Source organism: Cajanus cajan, chromosome 9 (genome assembly GCF_000230855.2).
Source record: "Cajanus cajan strain Asha chromosome 9, NIPB_CcT2T_4, whole genome shotgun sequence".
Classification (NCBI taxonomy): Eukaryota; Viridiplantae; Streptophyta; class Magnoliopsida; order Fabales; family Fabaceae; genus Cajanus; species Cajanus cajan.
Window position 1 is genome coordinate 57,381,498 of NC_138525.1, and position 20,519 is coordinate 57,402,016.

The 20,519-nt window shown below is 35.3% G+C and overlaps 2 protein-coding genes across 5 annotated transcripts in view; one reads left to right on the forward strand and one right to left on the reverse strand.

Annotated features, from left to right (window-relative positions):
• Window positions 1–11,199, reverse strand: part of LOC109806358 (TLC ATP/ADP transporter) — a 32,472-nt gene extending 21,273 nt beyond the window's left edge. The window contains exons 1-7 of one of the 3 annotated variants that reach the window (XR_014429520.1): window positions 10,997–11,199; window positions 10,728–10,892; window positions 7,479–7,577; window positions 7,250–7,354; window positions 7,061–7,129; window positions 6,893–6,989; window positions 6,707–6,809 (exon numbers count right to left, since the gene is read on the reverse strand). Coding sequence is in view for 2 of the 3 variants with exons in the window: in XM_020368732.3 (XP_020224321.1) it covers window positions 6,707–6,809; window positions 6,893–6,989; window positions 7,061–7,129; window positions 7,250–7,354; window positions 7,479–7,577; window positions 10,728–10,892; window positions 10,997–11,095 (737 nt within the window). In the remaining variant the exon portion in view is untranslated. The remainder of the gene's footprint in view (window positions 1–6,706; window positions 6,810–6,892; window positions 6,990–7,060; window positions 7,130–7,249; window positions 7,355–7,478; window positions 7,578–10,727; window positions 10,893–10,996) is intronic. The other 2 variants (XM_020368732.3, XM_020368744.3) reach the window with 2 other exon arrangements.
• A 4,420-nt stretch (window positions 11,200–15,619) lies between these two features.
• LOC109792820 (putative pentatricopeptide repeat-containing protein At1g68930) lies at window positions 15,620–20,222 on the forward strand. Of its 2 annotated transcripts, none has more exons than XR_014429640.1 (2): window positions 15,620–19,823; window positions 19,896–20,222. XR_014429640.1 is itself a non-coding variant. In XM_083063698.1 (2 exons), the coding sequence occupies exon 2, from the start codon at window positions 16,198–16,200 to the stop codon at window positions 18,439–18,441; it is 2,244 nt and encodes a 747-aa protein (XP_082919824.1). In that variant the 5' UTR covers window positions 15,620–15,923; window positions 16,024–16,197; the 3' UTR covers window positions 18,442–18,681. The 2 variants fall into 2 exon arrangements, 1 of the variants encoding a protein (XP_082919824.1); XM_083063698.1 differs by lacking the exon at window positions 19,896–20,222 and having other exon boundaries at window positions 15,620–15,923; window positions 16,024–18,681.
• Window positions 20,223–20,519: the final 297 nt, after the last annotated feature.

Genomic DNA, 20,519 nt, shown 5'->3' on the forward strand with positions numbered 1-20,519 from the left:
GTTTGGTTTCTATTCGTGGTTGATTGTTTGGTGTTTTTCTTCTTTTTCTCGTCATGGCAGAGATTCCCAAGGAGAACCCAAAAATTGAATCTTCCAAAAGGGGGCTGGTCTCCTTTGCCTTTTTTGGATCACCTACTATTACATCTGAAAAGCTTAATGGTAAAAATTATTTGGATTGGTCCACTGCGGTTGAAATGTGGTTTTTAGGTCAGGGTCTCTATGATCATCTTACTAAAAGGGCGTCCGAAGTTGATAAAGAGGTGAGAGATGAATGGCAACGGACAGATTATCAACTTGTATCTATATGTGGCAGTCCATTGAGCCTAAATTAATGGTGCATTTTCGTCCGTACAAAACATGCTATGATATTTGGAAGAAGGCTCGAAATGTCTATGCCAATGATATCCAAAGAATATACGAGTTTGTTCATGGTCTGGCAACTCTTCGTATGGTTGATAATGACTTGCCGACGTATTTGAATCGTGCTCAATCCACTATTGATGAGCTCAAGCTAATGTTGGTTAGTGATGATCCTCAACAAATATTAAACAAACTTGATAATATGTTTATGGTGTTTATCCTTCAAGGACTCCACAAAGATTACGGATCTGTTCGAGATCAAATCTTGACAAATCCTGTCATTCCTACAGTAGAAGAACTCATAGATCGATTGATTCGGGTCCCTTCACCAGAGGAAGATCCTCACACAGAATCTGAGTCCTCTGCCTTTATCTCTAGCACATCTGACCGTGGAAGTCGAGGGCGTGGTCGAGGTCGTGGTCGTGGTAAAGGGGGTAGAGGAAACCTCCATTGTACCTACTGTCAGAGAGATGGACATACACGAGACAGGTGTTATTCCTTGCATGGCTTTCCGAGCAAGATAGCTAATGTGGCTCAATCTCCAACTTCAGCTCCAGAGCTCAAGATTGAACCGGAGGGCAATCATCCAATCACATTATCTACCGATGATTAACAAGAGTATCTTCAATTCAAGGCAACTAAACAGGCCTCTTCTTCCATCATTGTTGCTCATACTGGTAATTCTACAATCTGTCTCTCTCATTCTACGTCTATTGGACCTTGGGTTTTGGACTCCGGTGCTTCTGATCACCTAACTGGTAATGTCTCCCTTTTCCCTAACCTATCATCACCTAGAACTCCACACCATATCACTCTTGCAGATGGGTCAAAAGTCCAAGGCACTAGTATTGGTCAAATATCACCTCTCCCATCACTACCATTAAAATCTGTTTTACTCAAGGTTGTCAATCTCGAGAGTTTACATAATCTCGTGGAGACTCCGTAAACTCGTATCGTAAACTCGTAAGAGATTACTCAATAATAAATAAATAAATAAATAAATAAAAATAACATAATAATTGAACATTTTAACTCCTAAATAGCAAATTACATTAATAATAAATGTTCTTAACACAAATTTAAGATCAAAAGTTCACACAAATGACAAAAATAATAGATTCCTAACAAAACTAATTTATTTCTTCCTTATTGAACTAAAGATATTTAGGTATATTTTCAACACTTTTTGGTTACATGTATCATGCTCAGACCCAAATCTAATAAATAAAAACTAAATCTTTCAACAAAAAATTTAAAAGTATTAATTTAGTGTCTTGTTGAGTTGAGATGAAACAAATTGAAATAGAGAATAGTGAGAAAACAATGTCTGCGCAAGTAACTTTATGCACCAGAACTACAAGTTTAAATCCACCTATGGAGGCAAGAGAAGAAGAGGCACAAAAGGGCCATTAGAAGAAGAAGAGCAGAGGTGGAGACGCGGAGGAGAAGGAGGCGCAGAGAGCAGAGGAGGCGCGCGCAGAGGTTTCGCGCGGAGGTGTCGCACGCGAAGGAGTCGCGCGGACCAGGTGATGCGCTCGCGGTGGAGTCGCGCGGAGGTGTCGCGCGAAGGAGGTGAGGCACGCGGAGGAGTCGCTCGAAGGAGGTGAGGCGTGCGCAGATGAGTCGCGCGGAGGAGGAGAGCCGTGGAAGAGGCACTGCGGAGGAAGAGATGATCTGGAGTGGAGAAGAGAGTACGAGACGAAAGTGCCCTAACACACAACACAAAACGTGCGTTTTGTGTAAGTAAAAAAAAAAAAAGGTGATCTCTTAATATCGGAGGTAGTCTCGCGAGTTTACACGAGTTTACCCGAGTTCACCGAGATTGCTCCGAGTTCACTAAAAAACGAGTTTACCTCCGAGTTGTACAGGTAAGCTCTTGTAACTCGTAAGAGTTTACGAGTTGTCACTAGAGATTGACAACCATGGTTTTACTAGTTCCTGGATGTCCCTTTAATTTGATTTCTATAAGTAAGTTGACTCGATCACTAAACTGTGTCATAACCTTCACTTCTGATTCTTTCTTGATACAGGACCGGAGTACGGGACAGACGATTAGAGCCGGATCTGAATCACATGGTCTCTACTACCTTCAACCTTCTACCTCTACCATATGTGCATCTATTGAGTCTCCTGGTTTAATTCATCGTCGCCTGGGTCATCCAAACTTGAATAAATTAAAGAAAATGGTACCTCATCTCTCACGGTTGGAGTCCTTAGAGTGTGAATCGTGTCAATTAGGGAAGCATGTTAGAGCTTCTTTTCCTAATAGTATTAATAGTCGAGCTATGTCTCCTTTTGATGTTATTCATTCTGATGTTTGGGGTCCTAGTCGCGTTCCTTCTCTTTTAGGACATAGGTATTACGTCACTTTTATTGATGATTTTTCTAGATGTACTTGGATATTTTTAATGAAAAATCGCTCTGAGTTATTCAATATTTTCCTAAGTTTCTATTCGGAGGTCAAAACTCAATTTGGCAAAGTAATTCGGATTTTACGAAGTGATAATGCTAAAGAATATTTTTCAGATTGCTTCAAATCATTTATGGTTTCCCATGGCATTCTACATCAATCTAGTTGCCCTCATACACCTCAACAAAATGGTGTAGCTGAGCGAAAACATAGACATATTGTAGACACTGCTCGTACTCTTTTATTGAATGCCAATGCACCCCCAAAGTTGTGGGGCGATGCTGTCCTCACTGCAGGGTATTTAATAAATCGAATGCCATCGTCTGTCTTGAATGATCAAGTACCTCATTCCTTATTATACCCATTGGATCCCCTTTATTCTGTTCATCCTCGTGTCTTTGGCTGTACCTGTTTTGTCCATGATTTTTTCTCAGGACATGCTAAATTGTCTGCTCGGGCCATCAAATGTATTTTCTTAGGATACTCCCGTGTCCAAAAGGGGTACCGTTGTTACTCTCCTGCTACGCATCAATTTTACACCAGTGCAGATGTCACTTTCTTTGAAGATACACCATATTTTATTGCCACAGATGTTTCTCCGGTTGACTCAGATCTCCTCTCTCAGGTATTGCCTATTCCTCATTTTGATCATAGTGTGCCTCCTACCACACCTGCTACTTTAGAGGCACCAGATCCTCCTGCACTACCAGGGTCTGACCATCCTCTACACCGATTTGGGATAACCTATGAGCGTCAATCACATACTGTTGTTCCTCCCAATGATTCTTCAATTGAGCCATGTGATTCTACTCCTACTTCAGTCTCCTCACCTACTCCAGCCCACCTACCTCAGTTGACTTGTCCATTGCTCTTCGTAAAGGTAGTCGTTCTACTTGTAATCCTCATCCTATTTATAACTTTCTTTCATATCATCATTTGTCTCCTACCTATTATGCTTTTGTCTCTGCTATTTCCTCTATTACCATTCCCAAGACAGTACAGGAGGCCTTAACCCATCCAGTATGGCGTCAAGCAATGATTGATGAGATGACAGCTTTAGACTCCAATCACACTTGGGTACTTGTCCCACCTCCGCCTGGAAAATCTGTTGTTGGTTGTCGTGGGTATTTAATGTTAAAGTGGGCCCTGATGGACAGGTGGATAGGTTGAAAGCTCGTCTTGTGGCTAAGGGATACACGCAAGTATATGGTTTGGATTACAGCGACACCTTCTCTCCAGTTGCGAAGATGGCCTCAGTTCGTCTCTTCTTAGCTATGGCTGCTATGAGGCATTGGCCTTTGTTTCAATTAGACATCAAAAATGCCTTCTTACATGGTGATTTGGAGGAGGAGATTTATATGGATCAACCTCCTGGGTTTGTTGCTCAAGGGGGGTCTGGTCTTGTATGTAAATTACAAAAGTCCTTGTATGGCCTCAAACAATCACCTTGTGCTTGGTTTGGTCGGTTTAGCAAAGTTATACAGGAATTTGGAATGATCCGCTGCGAGACCGACCACTCTGTCTTCTTTAGACGTTCATCGACACATAGATTTATCTATCTTGTTGTTTATGTAGATGATATTGTGATTACAGGTGATGATCAGGAGGGCATCAAGGCACTGAAGCAACACTTATTTAAACACTTTCAAACTAAGGATTTAGGTCCCCTACGTTATTTCCTTGGGATTGAGGTCGCTCAGTCAAAGTCCGGTATTGTTATTTCTCAGAGAAAATATGCCCTTGATATTCTAGAAGAGACCGGACTTACAGATTGTAAGCCAGTTGACACTCCCATGGATCCTAATGTGAAGCTTATGCCTAATCAGGGGGAGCCTTATCTTGACCCAGGGAGATATCAGAGATTAGTGGGAAAATTGAATTATCTCACCATGACCAGACCTGATATATCCTTTCCTGTCAGTGTTGTAAGTCAGTTTCTTAACTCTCCCTGTGAGAGTCATTGGCTTGCAGTTGTTCGAATCCTTAGATACATCAAAAGATCACCAGGAAAAGGACTTGATTACAATGATAGAGGACATACAAACATTGTTGGATATTCAGATGCAGATTGGGCAAGTGATGCAAGTGATAGGCGGTCAACATCAGGCTATTGTGTCTTCATGGGTGGTAATCTTGTCTCATGGAAGAGTAAAAAGCAAAGTGTTGTTGCACGATCAAGTACAGAAGCAGAATATCGTGCTATGGCTCACACCACATGTGAGCTCTTGTGGCTAAAATTCTTAATTCAAGAGTTGCAGTTTTGCAAGGTTGGTCATATGGAACTAGTTTGTGATAACCAGTCAGCTTTATATCTCTCCTCTAATCCAGTTTTTCATGAGAGAACAAAGCATATAGAGTTGACTGCCATTTCATCAGAGAAAAGATCCTCTCCGGTATCATCAAGACCTCCTCAGTTTGCTCCAAGGATCAACTTGCAGATATCTTTACTAAATCTTTACGAGGTCCTAGGATAACATATATATGTAACAAGCTAGATGCATATGATATATATGCTCCAGCTTGAGGGGAAGTGTTAAGATAATTCTATAAGATATAGTTTAGATATACTAGTTTATCTTCTCTTTAGTTAGTTTTATCTAAATCCCTAAACTTTAGGGATTGATTATGTGAGACAAGTAAATTAATTTTCTAACCTAACATTGATACATTTCCTTAAAATTAATTTTCTAACCTAACCTTAGTAAACCTTCCAAACCATGCTCAGGGGAATGTTTCAACCCATATAAAGCCTTTTTTAACCTGCCAACAGAATTGGCAGCAAGTTCATACCCCAGTGGGACCCTCCATATAGATTTCCTCCTCAAGCCCCCCATGTAAGAAAGCCTTTTTTCAAATCAAATTGTTGTAATTCCTGTTAGAATAGAATATATGTTTGTATTGATATAGTTCTATTTTGCCCTTCATAGTGTAGGGACAAGCTCCTTCAAGGAGACCTGTTGTACATTTTTTATCGGCAAACAAATTTTTTATATTAACAAAGGCACAAGACCTGTTGTATTGTATCTCTCTTTCTTTTTGTTAGATGTTCAGTTGGGTTTTCTGTTAGTGTTCAGTTACATCTGAACTGTATGTACATTACATTCCTACAAATACTGGGTTCCTTTCCTTGTATTCTAAATTAATAATGGAAATCTTTTTCTCTCTCTCTCTGAGTTAGAATTTAGAAATCAATATGGTATCAAGAGCATGTTGATCCATAATGATGGCTTCCGCACCAGAATCTCTCTCTCTCTGAGTCAGAAATCAAATATGGTATCAAGAGCATTTTGATCCATAATGATGGCCCCCGCACCAGAACCTGCTTCTACCTACCCTCCCTCTCCAAACACTTCTTTTGCAATCACTACCTTCTCTCTGGCAATCTCCGAGAAGTTAACTGAGAACAATTTTCTCCTATAGAAGCAACAAATTGAATTAGCCATCAAAGGACACCATCTGTGTAGGACGATCTAACTTGAAAAAATAGGAGGATCTAGCTTGGATAGTTCTGAATGAGGGGATGTCATGATCAAAGGTGACGGTTGACGGAAAAGGTACCATAAACAACAGGACAATGCGGGCAGACCAGAGGATAACTTGGGACGCCCATAATAAATTTTCAACGAGGACAATGGATCCACCGGGTAATATGAATCTGAGGGTATCTCTATTTGGCATGTTGAGAGGAAACAAAAATAGAGACATGTGACTGAATAATCCATGTGTTCTAACTACACTCCGGAGGTTTATTTAAATAGGAGAAATACATTAAACGTGCATGATGAGGGAATATTTAGTTTATCTTAAACTATAATATATTCCCTAAATATATTATTTTCAACTAATACAATCCCCCATAATTAAAATAAGGCATATGCCACCCAAAAACTTATCTGTTTTCATTCATATAACTAGAGAAAAGATTGCGGAAATGACCTAATGGGAGATGATTGTTCTTCAACATGAGATGAACCAAAATTTATCCCTCTTGATGTTTGCGCTGCAAGTTCCATCAGCAATGCAGCAAACAAAAGCAAGACTGCAATAGACATGATTTTACTTTATGGCAAAGCAAAATAAAACTATATGAGAAAGAACTATTTAGGGCAAATGCAAACTTACACGGGCCAACAAAAGCCATTCCAATGGCAAACAATGAACCAAAAAGTTGTCCAAGGGTGGCACCAGCACCAATAAACCCAAATAATCTTGAACCTGACTGAACGCAAAGCACGTTAAGTAGGCTCTGAATAATCAACACAAACAAAAATGATGTAGCTGCCAACACACCTCAGTGTCCATCACATCAATTACCCTTGCCCAAGTTGAAGAAATTGTAATTAGATTAAGCAAAGCAACCTTCACAAAATAAAATAAACTAGTGTCACAAAAATGCCATTCAAAACAAGCTTACAGCAGAATGAAATCAAATTACATATTAGAATCTAAAATTGGAAAATAAAATTATCAATCATATACCCAAAGAAACAATCCTATCCTGACAGAGATATAGAACCATCCATGGTTATCCCAACCAAATGATGATGTAAGACTGCCATGGTCATGAAGCAAAGGTGTGGATCCCTAGGAACATAATAAAATCCAATTTAACACAATCAAATACAAATACAAAAAAAAAAAAAAAAAAAAAATTGAAACAAGCAATCTAGACTGCAACAAACAAGTTCAAGTTATACTATTGTCTTACTGTCATATTTGACTTTGAATATTCAGCTGATGAGGAGTGCCATAGAATAAAGAACAATATGAGGGATACACTAAAGAACCTGTGTATCAAAAACAAAGCCTGGAATTTCAAGAAGAACCATTACAGATGACATTCGAGGGAATAAACTAATAATCACTATCTATCATTTTAAAAATTCAGTTTTCATGATAAAAATAGCTAATTTATTAAATATGAATGCATGTCACCATAATGGTATTATGTTAATGCTATTCTCTTATTTAGTTGAACTAGAAATTATAATAATGACTCAAAAACCTATTCACGTAGTTACATCCAATATGTCCGGAGATTTTAAGAGCAACTACAGTACCACACCAACCCCTATGAGTCAACAATATTAATAGCAGATTACAACCCTATAGTCGCCAGCTGAAATTCTGTCATGAAAATATGACAGAAGGTATTGACAACTATGGCAGAAGCATGACATAATAAAAAAAAAAAAAGTTATATAGAAGAAAAATATACCAAAGAAACTGTTGAATATGATAAATAAGGAAAACTAATGACATAAACGAGAAAAAAAATTATAGACATGTAGAAAATAAAACTCACCAAAAGTATTACAAACATAAGAGTTGATGTCATAAACTTCACAACACAACTTTGCTAGAAAATAGAAATTATCAAGCAACAACAAATTGACACAAAACAAGACAAAGGGAACAAGAGAGAGTGAGAAGTAACAAATAGAATCACAAAGATTCATAAAGGAATGAGGTTTAATTGCATTTTGGTCTCTCTGCAATCTACAATGGCTTAAATTTAATTTTGGTAACTCGATAATTTTTTATCCGAATTGAGTAAGCAAACTCTTTTAATGAAATAAATCAAGTCCTTCTATCAATCTGCCATTCAATTGATAAGAGGAGAAATAACTAACATGGCATCAAATTTTGAAATATGCATAACATGTTGAGTTTATAATTGGTCATCGTAAAAGAAGCACCATGTCAAACCAGGATTAAAATGGACAAACAAATTAATAAAATATTCAAAAAGAAATAAATAGATCAGGCATTTTAATCCAACACTTCACTTCCTTTTAGATGACAAACTTAGTTACATATTATAACATATTTAAAAATTGTGTCGTGTCAGTTATTTCTGTCAAAAATTGGATGACAGTGTGATGGAAGGACTTATTTGTTTCAAAAGGGACCAAAGAGGAAATTAAGCCAAGTAACAAGGAGGGGAAATGGTAGCAGAGAGCAAGAAGAAAAAGAGAAGAAATAATGACCAAAGAGAACAACGGGAACAAAAAGAACATAGACATAGAATTAAAAAGAACAAAGAAAGAGGAGGCACAAATGGCCAGTGAGTATGCCTAAATAAATCAAAGACTAGAAGAGTAGGGAGGAAAGTAAATGTAGATGAGTTGTTCACCAGATATGGATCTCATTTACCAGAAATGGTAGACATCATAGTTAAGTTTTGTGGTGCAAAAGTCACGGATTTAGTTCAGTTTTGCAAAACAGATGTCGTGGAGGAAATTCAGGTAACTTATAAAAAGGATAAACACCACAAGCCACCGAAGTAGTTTTGGACATGTTTACACTTCAATGTAGGGAATACAAGTTGAATCACATGAAAACATAGTGAGCAGACTTGAATGGAATCAGGTAGACTCAAGCTACATCACATAAACTCACAAGTCTGAGAGTGAGCTGGTTCACATAAATTTTTGCCCCGCAAACATAGCAATTGTGGCCCTATAACCTTGGGAACTTTCAGACTTAAAGCTCGCCCAAGAAGTAAATCAATTGGATAATCCATTTATTCATTCTTACAATTTTGTCATTGTCAAAGCACAGGTTACTTTTTCATTTCTCCTCAGCATCAAAGTTCAGGTTGATAACCTGATGCACAACCAGAGTTGCAGCCTTTATCGTTCTTGCTGATTCTGCTAGGAAAAGCTCATCCATATTCCGGTTCTTAATTCACCTCTTTGTAGCCTCAGAAGTTATGTTGCTTGTCTTTAGTTGAATGGGTAACTGTGTGTACTGACATCTATGTTGATTGATACACTTGCGTGGTACTGTTGTTACTCATTGTGTTGTACTATTGTTGATTGGTTGATTGCGGTGTTTTGGCACTGCTCATCCTTAAGAACTTCATATTTGGTCATTTATGCACGGTTTTAACATGTATTATGATCATACTTTGTAATTCTGATTTGCTTTAGCGAGAAGGTGAGGTATGGGCATTGTGTAAGCATGCGTGATTGTATTACCATTTATAAATCTAATGTAATGTAATTTAGTCATTAGTTTAATATGGGTAGGGACCACCGATGTAACTTTTACCAACAATTACATCATTCAATAACTTTCAATTAAATAATTATTTTTCAAAACTCACTGTTAGATCGAAAGTTGTATATTCCTAAATCAAAATTTATATTAATCCAAAATGATTAAATACCTCATTCATATAGATCAAAATGTATGTAATATATATATATATATGAGGGGGGTTATAATTATACCTGTGTAACTTTTACTAAGTATTACACCGCTCAATAACTTTATATTAATAGTGAATTTTGTAAATTCAAAAGTTAGATTGAAAGTTCATATCACTTTATACGTATATATCAAATTTTGTTGAAATTAAACAACTTGAAGGTAATGAAAGTGTTCATATTTTAGTGTATTTTGAAATGAATATATTACGTCAATTTTGTTTTATAAAAATGAAGTATCAAATCATCTTGGATTAATATAAAATTTTGTATATATGATCTAAGAGATATAAACTTTCAATCTACCGGTTGGATTTATAAAACTCACATTTAATATAAAATTCTTGAGCAGTGTAATACTTAATAAAAGTTACACCGGCAATTTTTTTATATAGGACCTTCAGGAACAATTAATTGGAAATATCGACATGTGCTTAGGGAATCTAAACCAAAAAAGTATTAAAAAAAAATAAAAAAGATCATTGTTCGTCAACAAAGAAGCCCTAACGCATTGTAGATTCGTATCCAAGAGTTGTATCATTTGAAAATACCATGTGAATTACTTACTATGAACATATAGTTAACCCAATAATGAAAGTTACATCACTTTTAATATAAAGTTATTGAAAGATATAATAATTGAATATATATATATATATATATAATGATTAAAAATTGAAATGGACACTATTAATGTATTATGGTAACAAAGAATAAAGAATTCTAAAAAAATACAATATTACCTTGGCTTTTGAAAGGTTAGGAAAAGAGAATATGAGAGAAGAAAAGGGCGCAGCAACGAGGGTGAGCACCAGAGACCCCACGAATAGACCCGGCAGATTAGATAACCCCAATGAAATGGCACCCTCATCGCGCAACGGAAGAACTACGAAATACGCACTCAAGATCTGCGACAAATAACAAAAAAGAAAATACATTAATTAAAAGGGAGAGAGGGATAAGAAACATTTTCAGTCATCATCATCGTGGTTCATTGAGCATAGAAACTCACGAAGAAGAAGCAGAAGAAGGAATGGAACAGAGCAGAGGTTTCGTGCGGGTGCACTGTAACGAACACGGAGACAACCACATCAAACGTAGACCTCCCCATCGCGTTTGCGTTTTGAATCCAAGCAAATGGAAATGGAATGGAGAAAGACCAACTTAGAGACTTAGCATAGCTAGCCAACCCCCCGCCCCGGTCAAAATCTTCATTCCACGTGGCAAAATACAGGGACAAGGAGTATTTATTTATTTGGGGAAAAAAATAGTAAATTACGTCATCCATGGGAGATAAGTATAATCGTTCCCTCTTTATGTTAAAATGTTTCGTTTAGAACACTTTATTAATAAAAATTACACACACACACATATATATATATATAAGTATTATTTATAAAGATATTGGGATAAATTTATAAAATATTTTATAATTAAAATAAAATGTTTTAAATTTATTTTAATTAGTTATTTATTATTTATAAGAAAACTAGTTCACAAATACATAAGTTTGAATCTTATTATTCACATAAATAGATTTTATTTTTATTTTTATTTTTATTCAGTTTTTACCAACAATTAATTCTATATTTCTTTATTATTCTCTCCAAAAAATTTCGTTTGTGTTTTCAAAAAAATTTATTTCTCTTTTTTTTTTCTCTTCTCTTCTAAATTTTTTTATCCCTTCCCCCAAAATTTCACATTCCCATATTATTAAAAAAAAAAACTTGCAACTTTTTTTTCTATAAAATATAGTACATTTGAATTTTTTTTCATATTCTTACAATAAATATTCTACCATGATTTTATAAAATAATAGAGAATTTATTTTTAAGTTTTTAAAATTGATGGTTCTAAATTTCTTATCATGATTATATGTATAATTGATTTCTCATATTTTATCAATAATTTATTTTTTATAAAATAAAATTAAGTGAATGGTGAATAGAATTTTTTATTATTTTTAATATTATTGTGATGCTTAATGTGATTTTTTAAAAATTGTTTAGTATTTTTTAATATTTTTGTTTGATTTAAATATATTTTTAATTTATGTAAATAGGAGTCTTGATTTTGATCCCCATAAAAAAAATTATTTTCATCTTTCTAAAATTTGTAGTACTATTTTTGGTCTTCTTAAAATAAATAATGAGCAAAACATTAGTAATCAAGTTGATATTAACCTTTGTCACATATGACCACATCATCTATTTTTCTTATATGCAATCAATATCCTTGTCAAAATCATTAAATAAAATATAAAAAAAAAATACAAAAGACATAGAAGGCATTGGATGTGGAGACATAAAGAAACTTCACATTACAAAGAAAGAAAAGAGAAGAGAAAAAAAGGGCAAACAAGTTTGAACAGAAGTGATCAGGGGAGACAGGAACTCAGAGTGAGACAAATAAAGATCAAAAAAATATGAATAAAATTGGAATATGAGATTATAAATAAGCTGTCTTTGCCTTAAATTAAAAATCTCAAATAAAAAACATTTATGCCTAGTCTAATGTAGTTTACCTAATATCAATTATAAACATAGAAAGACAAAAAAAAAACAATTATACAATATGCTGTTAAAAAAATATTAGTTATATATAAGATTTTTATAATAATTTTGTTAAAAAGTTATACTCTAAAACAAGGATTTGTGATTTGAATAAGAGAATTCATGTAACAACTCCTTGGGTTTTCAGTCTGACAATATCGGTTTCTTTTTTTTTTTATAGAAATGTGACCGGTAATCTAGAGTGTTACACGCAACAACATCAACCTCAATTATACATCAATCATTCACCCAAAAACCTCTAACAACATCATAGAAGTCAGCAAGAGGCATGAAATTAGTGAAACCCCAATCAACTCTCACGAGCTTTGAACTGATGCTATGATTCTGCAATATGCAACTCAATTAAATCTTTTATAATAAAAGAAGAAAAGAGAAGAAATATAACACAAATAAGGATAAATATTCCTTAAAGAATGAGAGATTTTATAGAGACAAAAAAAAAAAAAAAAACCTACCATTCAACCTGACAGCTAAACTACAATCAAGCAAAATGTCAACCCTTAACAAGATTAATATACAAGCATCAAAACTTAAGGAAATCACCAACACTTTGGTCTTTCATCAAGAACACTCAAAGCTCTAATGCTCGACACATAACCTCTTGGATTCAATCACTACAACTATAGCTTTCAGAAACGCCACCAATCGTAAACTCTTAATACATTCGATAAGTCAATTTCTCACCCACATCCAAGGTTCCACTAGTTCTAGTTAGTTAGCACGATACCTTGTCTTCTACCACCTACGCTCGCAACACGAGCGATGCCACTTAACCACTACTTCTTACATAAGCAAGAAGTACCAAAACAATTAAGCAATCATGAGAATAACAAAAAGTAATCAAAAATAGCATCATCAAGTTATATCATGTCTATCAGACAAATCCTGAGAACACAATGCACACAAATAAACAAACAACAACATAATCAATCATCACATTAGCACATCAATAAGTTCAAAAATCAATTCATCACATTATTAATCTACCAAACAAGCATAGTAGACTCATAACTCACGATCAAATGGATCGACCTGCTCTGATACCACTAAATGTGACACCCTTACTACCCTAACACATATATAAATAAATCTTGTAATTAACTAAAGAATAAAATATTCAACAATGGTAAAAATGGTTCACATAAAACCTTCATAAATAACCAAAATAATTAAAAATGAATTTTAGAAAGTAAAACTTGAGAGTTTACAAATTGTTTTCAAAATAGAAGGTATAACTCTAAATACATATAAAAATTTATCCTAGAATCCTCTGCCCCGATGTCACAATATCATAGCACACCCATAACTCAATGGTTGTCATTCTAGATGCCACTCAAAGCCGAATCTTCCTCACCTAAAACATCCACAAATTATACGGTAAGAAAAGAAAATATCTATATGGAAAGCACACAAGGAAAAACACAACATAATCCATCATAACTCCTTACTGAATGAAATATTCACAAGCATTTATATATATCATAATTTAACAATCATTCATCATCTTCACATCTCAATTACATCAATCCATCACAATCCACACAAATCTTACAATTAACACTATGCCAAGGCCACGCCACATCTAACACAAGTGATACGGGTTAATTGCCTAACTCATCACACACCATGCTAGGGGCACGCTCGTCCTTGTAGCATCACTTACTTAAGGTTCGTCTCATCCCTGGTCATTAATGTGAGGAACCACAATCACATTACAATCCACACAATCTCTTGCAATTAACCCTATGTCAGGGCTGCCATATGTGACATAAGTGATGCGTGTTAATTGACTCACTCATCCCACACCATGCTAGGGGTACGCTCGTCCTTGAAGCATCACTACTCAAGCAATTTTTTTAGTATTCTTTATGAACACTCTTCTATGATAAAAACATGAAACTAAGGATTTGTCATTATTAAAACATTTATTTATGGCAGGATTCAACAACATGAGTCACATTTTCTTTGCCTTGCCATGTGTCAAGTTCTCATAAGTTATTTTAGATATAAGATAATGACATAAATGAGAGGAAAATTTAAAATTTGAAATATAACTAGGGTTAGTAATTTTGAGTTCAAGTTAACATAACCTAGGTTAACTTAACTTGCACTACAAGTTAGCAATCCTTATAAATAGGTTTCTCTTGTATATGACATACTTTTGAGTTATATATAAGAAATAACGTTGAGTTTTCTCTTCCAAAAGTCTTGTTCTCTTTCTTGGAAAAATTTTATCCTTCAGAATTTTTATTAAGAAATTTTTTCTTATAGTAAATTCTTCATATTCTTATTTATCTTTAATTGAATTGATGCATACCTCCTCCTTCCTCCTCAATCATTTGAAGTTTGCTTTCGAGTTTTATGATCTATGAAAAAAGATTGAGCATACATTGAAAAAGATTGAGCATACATTGAAACTAGTTGAAAAGACATATTAACCATCTCTAAACTAGTTTCATCATAGATTCTATAGGTGTACACTATGAGACTTAATCCCTTGATATCATTGATGGTGATCTACCTAAAGGCCTCTTTGTTGGCTCCCAACACCCTTACAAGCTTCTCCTCCATTGTTTTACTTAATCTTGCAACAACAATAAGAGAAAAAGAAATAAGACGAATAGGAAAAACATATTTTAAGTTGGAGGGACAAGGCTTCAACTCCAAAGCACGAAGGGCTTGGGCTTTGGCCTTATGCCCACTTCCAACTCTTCAAACATTTGATTTCTCCAAGGTTTGGAACCTTGAAGAGGTTGAAGAAACATAATCATCTGTTCATCCTCCTCATTTAAGAACCAACTTAATTCCTTTATAATAATAATTTTATCCATCATTTGTTATCAAACACATCTATGTCCTGCACAAAATTACAAGTAAAGGAAGAATTTTTTTAATGAATCAAATACTCTAAATACTACCTCCAGATCTCCTGTCTTAAAGACTAGGTTACCATGACAAATATTTATGATCACATTACATGTTGTTGCTGATTGTACGCAAATCAAGGACAATGATACAAAGATAAAATTAAATAGGCCACTGAATCGGGTGAGGTTTTGTTAATACATTCAGCAAGTATAATATTTATTACCTATTTTAAACTATATTTATATTAATTCATGCGAATCAGTTAGTGATTTACGAATTAGCATGTGATGAAATACCTCTCTCGAGGTCAGTTTTAAAACATTAGTTGGAATGTGGAAAAAACACTTGCAGGTTTCAACCAGGTAGAAAGGAACATCGATTCGAAGTCTTCACGATGCCTTGTATATGGCTAAGAATCTCATCCACAACTATTTTATTGTATAATGTGGTTGGTTACGCTAAATTTTCTTTCTCTATTGGCGTGGAGGCACCATACGGGTAAGAATCTTGGAACATTCTTATATTTTGAGGACACATTTAATTAACTTCTCGAAACCATTTCGTGGTTGACTTGACTGTAAGTATATATTGATAACAGATCCAAGTGAAATAATTTTATATTTACTGGTGAAGTTTTTGTGATTGCTGTCGTACTGTGTATGTGACTGCAATTTGCAACTCATTTGCGGTACTGTGAACCGGTTCACCTTACCAAAGGAAAAGAAAGCAGCTCAACTTCAGTTGGTTTCGGGACCAAGACTCACAAACCTAAATGCATTTGCATGTCTCGAAACAATTCATTTCCATGTCACTGTCTAATCACTACTGTGCGTTGCTCAAACATTGCTGCGAAACAAAGAAGGTCCACTGCCGCATAATCAAGGCCTTTCGAAACCCCGAAACCTTTCTGCTAAACAACTTGGTCAATGCTTATGCCAAGTTGGGTAGCATCACTTATGCCCGAAGGGTGTTCGACCAAATGCCTCAACCGAATCTCTACTCCTGGAACACCCTTCTCTCCTCCTATTCCAAACTGGGTCGTCTTCCTGAGATGGAACGCGTGTTTGATGCAATGCCAACCCGAGATGTGGTCTCGTGGAACTCCCTTATTTCAGGCTATGCTGGTTGTGGTTTCCTTGTTCAGTCAGTGAAGGCATATAATCTGATGCTGAATGATGGGTCATTCAATTTGAATCGGATTGCGTTGTCGACTATGCTTATACTTGCATCTAATCAGGGTTCTGTTCCTTTGGGTAGGCAGATACATGGGCATGTGGTGAAATTTGGTTTTCAGTCGTATGTTTTTGTTGGGAGTCCTTTGGTGGATATGTACTCTAAAACGGGGTTCATATTTTATGCAAGACAGGCTTTTGATGAGATGCCCGAGAAAAATGTGGTTATGTATAATACATTGATCGCAGGGCTTTTGCGGTGCGGTAGAATTGAAGATTCAAGGCAATTGTTTTATGATATGCGGGAAAAGGATTCTATTTCCTGGACTGCGATGATTGCCGGATTTACTCAGAATGGTTTGGACAGAGAAGCAATTGATTTATTCAGAGATATGAGATTAGAAAATCTGGAGATGGATCAGTACACTTTTGGAAGTGTGTTAACTGCTTGTGGTGGTGTGATGGCTTTGCAAGAAGGCAAGCAAGTTCATGCTTATATAATTAGGACAGATTATCAGGATAATATTTATGTTGGCAGCGCACTTGTTGACATGTATTGCAAGTGTAAGAGTATAAAATCAGCAGAAACAATTTTTAGGAAGATGACTAGCAAGAATGTTGTATCTTGGACTGCAATGTTAGTGGGTTATGGACAGAATGGTTATAGTGAAGAAGCTGTTAAAATCTTTTGCGATATGCAGAAATATGGGATTAGGCCGGATGATTTCACCCTAGGGAGTGTAATTAGTTCATGTGCAAACCTTGCTAGCCTAGAAGAGGGTGCTCAGTTTCATGGTAGAGCTCTGGTTTCTGGCCTAATTTCTTTCATTACTGTTTCAAATGCTCTAGTTACGTTATATGGTAAATGTGGAAGCATTGAAGACTCCCATAGACTTTTTAGTGAAATGAGCTTTGTGGATGAAGTTTCTTGGACTGCACTTGTTTCTGGATATGCTCAATTTGGCAATGCTAATGAAACAATAAGGTTATTTGAAAGCATGTTAGCCCATGGTTTCAAACCTGACAAGGTTACTTTTATTGGAGTTCTTTCAGCTTGCAGTAGAGCAGGACTGGTAGAGAAAGGAAATCAGATATTTGAATCCATGATTAAGGAACATAGGATTATACCAATTCATGATCATTACACATGTATGATTGACCTCTTCAGTCGTGCTGGGAGGTTAGAAGATGCGAGGAATTTTATTAATAAGATGCCTTTCAGTCCTGATTCAATTGGTTGGGCATCCTTATTAAGTTCATGTAGATTCTATAGAAACATGGAAATTGGCAAGTGGGCAGCTGAGTCTCTTCTAAAATTAGAACCACATAACACTGCTAGTTACATCTTACTCTCGAGCATCTATGCTGCTAAAGGAAAATGGGAAGAAGTTGCCAAATTAAGAAAAGGGATGAGAGATAAGGGTCTCAGAAAGGAACCTGGATGTAGTTGGATCAAATATAAGAACCTAGTGCACGTTTTTTCTGCTGATGATCGGTCAAACCCATATTCAGATCAAATATATTTGGAGCTTGAAAAGTTGAACTATAAAATAGTACAAGAGGGATATGTGCCTGATATGAATTCTGTTCTGCATGATGTTGAGGATTCAGAGAAAATAAAGATGCTTAATCATCATAGTGAAAAGCTTGCTATTGCTTTTGGGTTGATATTTATTCCTCCTGGTTTGCCCATACGAGTAGTTAAAAATTTAAGAGTTTGTGGAGATTGTCACAATGCAACTAAGTATATATCTAAGATCACCCAGAGGGAGATTCTTGTAAGGGATACTGCCCGATTCCACTTGTTTAAAGATGGAATATGTTCATGTGGAGACTTTTGGTGACAGGTCCAGTTGTCATATTCTGGAGTCTAAAGCGATTAGAAAACTATGCCATAAGCACCGATGAGTGTTTGACCAAGCATTGAAGTATTTTGACATAGGCGCATCTTCCATATGAAATATCTGTTAAAAACTCACTATAGCATGTACATCAATTCTTTGTGGCAGGATTGGTGGGATAGTTTTGTCAGTTTAAACAGATTTTTTGGGAACAATGGAGGCAACTATTATTTTGTTGTTGAAGTAGTTCCTTTTAGAGAAGTGGCTTTTATCTTCTGTGTTTTTTCCCATTATTTCAATCGGATGCAAGAATCCGAAAATCTATTTTTCATATGGAACAGACGCGAGAACAAGCAATGGCATTACAAGTCACCATCGTATAAGACTGCCTAAGGTTTTGCTCATTTGTCCTTGTCTGATTTAGGGTTGTCTCTATGTTTGCCCTTATTTGTGTATGTGTGCCTTATTTGTCACTGTTTGTTTTTGTGTTTGTTTGTATCTTTATCTATCTGTGCTTGCATCTCTCTCACTCCCTCTGCGTGGGTGTTTCTGTGACTTTTGTGGGAGTTTGCTTGTGTGTGTGGTCATGCCTCTATGTCTATAAATGCATTCGTGTTTATGTTTGTGGGTGCTACTATATAATTGAATTTCGAGAAAGGGATGTTTTGCTGTTATTAAATGTTAATGACCCTTAGCTGAATTAGAATGTTTGAGTCGATCCTTGATCAATTTTTACTTAGATGGTACGATATAGTTGCCCCTAAATTTGACTAACAAATGAATTTTTTAAGCATCAGAAAATGTGATGTTTTTGTCTAGTTGTTTGTTCAAGAATGCCCCAACTTGTTGAACGAAAATTGGGTATATAAATTCTAGTTACCTGATTCAATTTGGGTGTCACTATGACATGTATTTTGAAAAAGAGATGTTATGCTATTTTTTAGCCTTATTGAACCTAAATGGAATCTTTATGTTATAGATGTCTTTGATTGACCTTGACCCTGAAAAGTTCAAATTGTGGGGGCCACTATCATTGAAAACTTGATATCTTTTGTATTCTTGCACACAGTTTTTCTTTTTGATTATTTTAAAGTATTGGAGTTATGCTCTATCTTTACCTGTGTTTGTGTATCACAATTAAATTTTTGGATTTGATGCTCACATTAAAGTTTCTGCTAAACATTTTGTGCATCTTCTTTTTTTTTTTTTCTTCGAATTTATGGGAGCGGCGATGCATTGGTGACAGTGGAGGTTGTTGGGAAACATCTGTAGTTGATATATTCAAACAAGATGGAGAACTTTTCTCTTATATCCTAATTGAATCTTTGCAAATGTGTACCTTTGTAAAGCAAGATGCAACTGGGAATGTAGTGATATATTTCAAGGTACCAATTAATATTTCTGCATAACTTGTTTTAGTTAATTGAACTAATTTCTCATTTGTTATGTGGCATCAGAGCTTGGGTTGTCTACTCGATGGTGTGGATGAAATACTATTTGTCTCAATGGGGTTGACATAGGAATAGGATTGAGTCCCTTATTGACCTTTTATAATTTTGGCTTCAAGGAGTGGTTTAATATCCTTTGGGTTCCCTCTTTGGTTTGCAGTTGTTTTTAAATTGAAAAAAATTGTACAATATTCCACGAAATCAAAGTGGTATGCTTTTATTTTAGATAACTAATATTTTTCAACATTATCATGCACTAATCTGTCATGTAGTTCATTGGTCTACACTGATTTCATGTATAACGATTCTGTTCCAAGTTAGGATGGGTTTTTAAAATCGAGACCCTGTATATTTTTAAAGAGGGATTTAAATTATATTTCAGTTCTTTATAACTCACTTTAGACGAGTTCTACATTGAACAACTGAATCAAATGGTATACCATGGTCCATTTCTTTTTGACGCGATCTTCACATGTTGCCCCCTTGATGAGAGTAGGAAGATAAATAAAATGAAGAGCATAGATAAGAAAAATGAAAAAGGAGGTGTAGGTAGTGATGGTGAAAAGAAAATACCTTTGGATTTTAGTATGTTTTATTTTTGTTTCTTTCTTTGTAATTTTGTGTATCTTCTTT

Excerpts from the sequence above, each read along its gene's own strand:
- LOC109792820 (XM_083063698.1), top strand. The coding sequence starts at position 16,198 with ATGCATTTGCATGTCTCGAAACAATTCATTTCCATGTCACTGTCTAAT.